The sequence below is a fragment of the Nicotiana tabacum genome, chromosome 22, assembly GCF_000715075.1.
Source record: "Nicotiana tabacum cultivar K326 chromosome 22, ASM71507v2, whole genome shotgun sequence".
Lineage (NCBI taxonomy): Eukaryota > Viridiplantae > Streptophyta > Magnoliopsida > Solanales > Solanaceae > Nicotiana > Nicotiana tabacum.
Genome location: NC_134101.1, coordinates 25367472 through 25375124, shown reverse-complemented (window position 1 = coordinate 25375124; position 7653 = coordinate 25367472). Strand labels below are relative to the sequence as shown.

The 7653-nt window shown below is 36.3% G+C and overlaps 1 protein-coding gene and 1 long non-coding RNA gene across 3 annotated transcripts; one reads left to right on the top strand and one right to left on the bottom strand.

The window, feature by feature from the left end:
• Nucleotides 1–1689: 1689 nt before the first annotated feature.
• On the top strand, nt 1690–5177 carry LOC107796588 (uncharacterized). Its single transcript, XR_012705222.1, has 2 exons — nt 1690–1860; nt 4851–5177. It is a non-coding gene; the product is annotated as an uncharacterized LOC107796588 (long non-coding RNA).
• On the bottom strand, nt 4099–7122 carry LOC107796584 (AP2-like ethylene-responsive transcription factor ANT). Of its 2 annotated transcripts, none has more exons than XM_016619379.2 (7): nt 5873–7122; nt 5679–5770; nt 5490–5578; nt 5303–5376; nt 5161–5211; nt 4978–5054; nt 4099–4886 (listed from the first exon to the last, which is right to left on the bottom strand). In XM_016619379.2, the coding sequence occupies exons 1-7, from the start codon at nt 6121–6123 to the stop codon at nt 4318–4320; spliced, it is 1203 nt and encodes a 400-aa protein (XP_016474865.2). In that variant the 5' UTR covers nt 6124–7122; the 3' UTR covers nt 4099–4317. The 2 variants fall into 2 exon arrangements, with proteins under 2 accessions (XP_016474865.2, XP_075100631.1); XM_075244530.1 differs by having other exon boundaries at nt 4987–5054.
• Nucleotides 7123–7653: the final 531 nt, after the last annotated feature.

Below are 7653 nucleotides of genomic sequence, written 5' to 3'. Positions count from 1 at the left end.
GGCTGGCTCCGTTCTGCGGGTGATTTCTTAAGGCGGATTGGGCTCCGGCCTACTTTGTAGCTGGGTTTGGCTTTGCAACTGAGCTATTGCTGCCTATTGGGCTTGCAACATTTCGAAAATCACATGCAAGCTAATGCCATTTTCCTCGACGTTGTGGGTATCTCGAGCCGCAGACCGAGTGCCACCATGGATGATATTCTCGGGTTCAGCATGTAGGTTCGCCTCAATGGCTATATGCGAATTGATGTCTATTGGCGCTCCGATTCGAGCTCCAACGGCGTTTATAAGTGGTTTTCAATACCGGGTGTCAAGTTGTTATTTTCGTCTTGAAGATCGGCCCCGTTGTCGATTGGTGAAGCCATTTGATTGATGGTTAGTCATAGCTAATCCGAAATTTAAGATATTTTTGGAGACAAGCGCAAAACACAATGGCATGTTTTTTTAGATTCGTATCAAATAACCATTGTTATCCTTAGCCCCACGGTGGGCACCAAACTGTTTATCCGAAAAATCAGATAACGTTATGCGTTACAATTTGATATAAATCGTATGGAGAAATAGAAATATGTATATTCTTGACTATAAGAATAGTGAGCAAAAAGAATGAATAAGATAAAAGTAAAACAAGCACAAGGTGATATCTTTCAATATGAGAAGTGATCTTTTTGTTACAATGTCTGAGCTGCCTCTATGCTTACAAGGATTCATCCTTTTATAGTAGAGGGATCCTACTTTATTTATAATAAAATAAAACATATAGTGGAGGTCCCATGATGAATTATCTCTTTTTCGATTCCCGCCAAGATTCTCTCCCTTAGTGCGGTTGTAACGGCTCTTGTCTGCGAGCTCGATACTGGCTCGAACTCGTTATTGGGTCGAGCCCTCAGCTTTGGCTTGAGTTCGACCTTCGGGGTGGGTGTAGCGCATTTCCGACCATCCTTATGTTGCCATGCAGATCGATTTGGTTATGGGCTCGATAATAGTATCGAGCCGACTCCTCGATCAGCCTTCGGACTCGAGGTTCGTTTGTACTGTCTTCGGAACTCGTCCCAAAATCCCACTCCGGTTGCTTACCATTCGAACTCGATCGAACGTATGAAGGTCGAAATCTATTTCGACCGTATACAAAAGTGTTGTAGAAGATAAAGTGGATCTTTTTTGATTTGGTGTTACTTGGCTAAATTGGTGATTGAGAATTTTTTGTGTTGGTATTTAGAAGGTTTATTTTAAATTTGAGATCATTTGGAACAGATTTGGAGTGTTTTGATCGAAATTGAAGTTGTGAATTCAAAGAATATTTTGTTGAAACAACACACAAAAATTATGCCAATCGAGTAGACTTCGATGAAAAACTTAATAAATAGATAGAGTAAATATAGTATAAATTATATTAATCCGGTAGAGAAATTACTGAAAAGCAAAATCATGTCAACCTGATAGACTTTGATAAACAATCCCAGTAAACACACCGAGTACGGGTCAAGGAGCCATTTTTTAAATACCACCAATTTAGATCATTCGGCTAACACTTTTAAATATAGCATAAACTCTACCAATTCGGTAAACACACTAAGTACGGCTCAAGGGGCCATTTTTTAAATACCGCCAATTTGGATCATTCGGCTAAGAACACCAGCCCTTACGGGGCCCATTTCTGTCGGTCACCCCCCATCTTTCATTTTGGCCCATATGAGAAAAAGCTGATGGCCCATTTATTCAGGATTCTCCTCTCTGAAGCTCTCAAGAGAGAACTAATGAAACTAATGGAAGCACAAAGGAATCAATGTCGATTTGGAAGATGATAACGATCTTCGTGCTCTGAAACGAAAGTATTTAACGCCAAATAATAAAAAATTCAAGGTAATTTCTCCCTTAAATGTGAAATATTGGAACTTACCGTGAAAATTAAGGAATTGAAGTTCGTTTATGGGGATAATCGATGTTTGTGTGTATAATGTTTTTTGCCTATCAGCGAAAACCTCTTCAATGCATATATTTGCGCCTTTGAATTTTCTGATTAATTTGTAGCATTTACGTTGTTTGTTTCTCAGTTTTCAGGCTAATCGCGTAGGTAAGTGCAATCTGAATTTATTTTACAGCTGTATGCTGATGTCCAGCGTTTATGTAATTATTTTAGCTTTAATATCCGATAATTTCCTCCTTATTTGTGTAGCTAGCATAGAGGATCATAGAGTAGACTGTCAATCTCTTTAAGTGCTCCCTAATCTCCTTAAGTGTTGCTTCAAATGAAACTACTGTATGTGCGATTCTTTTTATAACCGTGGTGTCCGAGCCACTTCATTGACCACTAGGTCACACATTTGGATGTGTATGTGCGACTTTGGAGATTATTGAAACAAGATTCACGTGTTTGGGTCAAATATTTGTTTGCAAAATATACGGTGATGGTACCAGAAGGAAACACATACCTATTAGCATGATATGCTGATGTAAATACACCTTATACTCTCACAGATATTAAGAGGTAGCACCATCATGCTTTAGGCTACCAGCACTATAAAAGCATAGATGTGCACCTTGGTAGACAAACCATTACATTCTGAGAAATATAAACTAGGTCTAATATTTTCGGGTTTCTTCAGTTCTATCCCTTTTTCTCCTGGAGCTGGTATGTTTCTTTCCAGATTTGTTTTTATTGGGAACATTTTGTTATTGAAACGTCACTCCTCTCCTCTTTGTTGTTAAAATTTTTGTGTGGTCTGGATAGAGGACTGCTATGTGGTTTTGGCAGTTTTCTTGGAAATATATGATTGTATAGATACCAAGGGTAATTAAGTCATATATTGTGCATTGGTGCAATAAAACCAGGTAAATAGTTGGAAATTATAAGGTAGCTAAACATATAGTGGATTAGTAGTGCTTTTTCATCAGCAATCATTGTATTCTTTGGTACATCAGAGGGATATTCAACTTTTCAGCTACTGAGTTGGTCTTACAGTTCTGTTCTTGAGAAAGAATGTATGTCATCTGTATTGTCTTGAATGATGCATAACGTTTGGTCGTGTAATGTCACATCTTGAGTGTTCCATGTGCATTCCCTCCCCCTTCTCTCTGTTTGCTTTTCCTGCTTTCATTTCTTTGGAATTCATTTACATACTTCTGCCTAGGGCAGTGATTTTGTTTTGCCTCCGTGTTTTTCTTTGTAATTTAATTTGGCATTCCACATTTAGAGTCTGCACAAGCAAAAGAGTCACGATGGAATTAGCAGACAGAACGATTGGGCTGCTTTTGACAGTAACTAGTTTGTTTATTTTCACATATTATACCTTCTGGGTCATCATTCTGGTCAGTTCTTCTATCTTGCCCTGATGTAGTGACTTTTTGCGACCTACGTTATTATATGGGGTTGATATATGCTTTTTCTCTTTCAGCCATTGGTTGATACTGATCATTTTGTGCACAACTATTTTCTACCTCAAGAGTATGCGATTCTTATTCCTGTATTTGCTGGAATGGCACTCATCTGCTTGCTGAGCATGTTTATTGGATATGTAATGCTCAAGTCCAAAAAGAAGAAGGCATGATACAGCCAGGCTAAGCCTGCTGCTAGCTGTTTGAACTCTTTCCCACTTGAACAGCTCGTGTCACATAAATTTTTCTCTATTCATATGTTTACTATGATCTGAAAATCCTAGATACCTTCAGCCTTCTAGTAGTGAAAACATACAGACAACAAGCTCTATTTTGTGTTTGTAGTTTCTTTAGGAATGTCTGTTGTCTTTAGATAGAAAAGGGAATAGGCCCCTGTCATTAGCCTGTATCTTGATAATTATTAGAGGTCGATGGTTCCTCTTTAGTTGTGTAGTGGGGTATCTTTTTCTATGTTATTCATGAATCACGATTCAGCAATAAAGTCTACGAATAGAATGAGAGTTGTTGAACAATGATATTTCAAGCAGTGCTACCAATAGTTTGAAACCTGCAAATAGCTTCCCGATCGCAATACAATATTCAAGGTTATCAATAAATGTTAATTATGGGAGATCACGTAAAATTGCCTTTTAAGTTACTTAGTTGTGCAAATATCTTTTACACCATTAGTGCATATAATTAAAACTCAATTATTGTTGAATGCAGGCCAATACTCGTAATCCATTCTTTGAAATTGCAACTTTGTATCTCTCAAGTCCAAAAGCATTTGATAGATCTGATTTCTTTGCAAAAAGAGAGATTTTCACTCTCTGTTCATTTTATGTACAGTCCTATCTCATATGATGAAACTACTTCTCATCTATTCCTAGATGACTACCAAGTTTCAGTTATTCTTCACTGCAAATTGTTAAACTGTTAAGTAATTTAAGGCATCGCATTCCAAAAGGACTGCCCTGCTCTATCACACAGACGAGAAGAAGTACCCTTCTCCAAAGACTCCAATGGAGGCAACTTATCACTTGTGTAAAACACAAACTCATCTTCTGTGTTTGTTTGTATTTTATTCTTCATGTTTGGCCCTTCCTTTTCACTAGCAGTAGTGGTAGAATTCTTCTCCACAAGCTCACGATACATGGAGGAGCGAAGCAGAAGGCTGAGAGCTGTAGGGGAAGACGACTTGTTGCACGGACTTAAGGGCATTTTTCTTTCAATAGGTTCTTGGCTCTGAGGAATAGGCGGCAGAGTTTCTCTAGTTGTGGTAAAATAATTGGAGCTGAAGGGGAATTTAGGATCATTTATCGGGTTAATCATATCGTTAGTGTTCATTTGTATAGCCTGATTTTCTGATCTTATGTCTTGGAATGACATCTGAGAATTGGCACCTGGTTTTAGCCATCTAATATAGGTGCTTAAGTCAAAGTTAGTCACAGCATTAATCCCTCTGTATTCAATTGCAGCAATGTCATAAGCTCGAGCTGCTTCCTCTTGAGTGCCTACAAAAACAAACACAAGATTCGAGTTGGCAGCCTGTTTTAACAGTCTTGATTTGATCAGTTCTCAAAATTATGGGGTGAAAGTACTTACTGTAAGTACCTAAGTAGAGGTATTTGTTACCGAAAACTCTACCTATTCTTGCTTCCCATCTGCCATTGTGATGATGCCTGCAAGTTGTATCAATGCAAAATCTTTTGTTACTAATTATGATCAACATATAGTAAAGTTTTAGAACAGTGGCCTTGATTATCAAGGTGAAATGAATTTATTTACCTTGCTACTCCTCTGTATTTAGATACACCCCGGGCGAAACCACTGCTTCTCCTGCATTAGAACAGCAAAAAACTACGGTAAGTTTTGTGTTTTTGATGAAAAGATTGTCTTTATCTGATTGAAAATCAAGTTGAACAAATACCTTCTTAAAGAGGCTAAGTACTCCTCCTTAGTCACAGTTTGCATTATTTCAATTTCTTTCTCATAATCAGATATCTGTAGGAAAGAGTTTAAGACAGAATTTTCAATCAAATAGAAAGAATTAAAAGCAAAAGGACTATGAAAATAGCAAGTATACACAAGTTTTGAGTCAGCTGAGGTGATCATACCGGAAAATTAGTGAAAGTTGATGTACCCCAGTACTTGATTGCAGCCAAATCATATGCTCTTGCTGCAGATTCTTCTTCATCATATGCTCCTGCACAATTTAAAACATAACATACAAGTAAATTTTTTTATCACCCAAAATTCAATTCTTGAATCAAATATTGATCTATAGCACCAAGTGCAGTACTCACCAAGATATACTTGTTTTCCTTTCTTTTTCTGAGTTACATTCCAAGAACTCTTGTCCCACAAATGAGCCTCATAACGCCCCGTCCATCGATGCCTAAAATCCAAGGTAATCAAGAATTAGTTTCTTAAACCTATATAACTCAAAAGGGGGAAAAGGGACCAGAAAATGTCCTCAACATTTTTAATTTAGTACTACTTGCTAACTCCTCTGAATCTTGAACTTCTCTTCACAGTAGGTGTATGGGCAATATTTTGATCAACTTTAGATGAGTCCATCTTCTGCTTTTCACCTTGTTGGCCAATGTTCTCATTCAGTTCAATTGTAGGGGGAGACCTTCTCCGTCTTTTCACACGTTTCGTCGTCTCTGGAATGTCATAATCCACCATGGATATGCTTCTTTTTCCAGGGCTCGCAATCTCAGATTTAATACTTGTATTCAAATCCATTTCTGTTTCAACTTCCAAATAGATATGAATAAGAAAAGCTCAGTACTCTTCTATTTTTGCTTGATGCCTCGACACACAAAATAGAAGCTGTTGTATTCAGTATATATAATGTATGAATCTTTTGTCTTTTGCTTTGTTTTCGTTTTATCTGTCAAGTGTCAACAAGCTAAATTTTGAGTTGAGACAAAAGAAACGATGATTTCATGTTAACCTGAGTGTCCATTAGCCAGTCTAGTGCTATCCTGGATACTAATTATAGAATTTATATAATAATTCTTGACAACAATAAAACACAAAGGAGAAAACAAAAAAGTTGTTCGACACTTCCAATGTTTTAACACTTACAGCCGCTTAATTTTCTTTTACAATTGTTACCTTAATAATCCTAAAAAATGATACTTATTGAAATCGTGACTTTTCCGGTTGTGCCATTAACATGTCTAAGACGCATACAACTTAAAACTAAGTGCAAGTAAAATAATAACAATAACAACAGTATCTAATACATATCCTTATACTAACATACAATCTCTAATGTAAGTGTATCAACAACGACAAAACTTTAATACCGACTAGTTGGTTTGTCTTTAGATATCGAAATCCTTTTAAACGCATTATTGCTGGTTTTTCGTTTTCTATGATAATCCAAGCAGAACATTGTCTTCATCCATTTTAGTCAAAATAGGAAAGTATGTTGTTTCCCCTTTGTAGTTTAGCTGTTTTCTTGGATTCTTCGTCATTGCGAAGGTCATTTCTTAGGCTTTTGTTTTGTATGGCAGATTCTTTTTTGTCTTTGTGCTGTCTCTGTATTGTGAGAATTCCTGAATGTTGTCGTCTGATGGACGTTGATAATCGTTAGTTTCTATGGAACGGATCTCATTTGATAATATTTTTCTAATGATTTATGTTGGTGACATGATGATTGTGAAATGTTGGTTGGAGTATTGGATCTTTTTCATCATGTTTTTATAGGTCAAAAGGCGTGACATATATAGTTTTTGTTTACGAGTTGGTCTTTTATATTCTCTCAGTTTAAAAGTTTAGTTTTATTCAAATATTCTTGTTGTACGCCATAACCATGTACCTTGTGACACCATTTTAGGGTATCAGTTACATAAAAGTTGTTTTACGTTTTGAATGATACATATTATTTCACAATATTATTAGATCAACCATCCATATATATTTCCGAAAATTAAGTAAAGATTTAAGTTGTACTACTAGTGTAACTTGATATGTTATAACGAGTAACTTACAATTTACTCTAGGTTGCCGATTAGCGATATTAATTAGAGTTATATGTAATTGATTTTTAATAACATCATTATGTAAACAAAATTTTCACTATCATTACATAAAACTGAAACTCATTAAACAAAGGCTCAAGATGCTACTTAGCTATATACGGTTAATAATTAATATTGAAACCAAGGATATTGGCAGTGATGATCTTTCAATATAAATTTTTTTTAAAAAAGGATATTGCTTCCGACGAAAGTTGAGGTGACCTGAAAATAAGAGCAACAACCC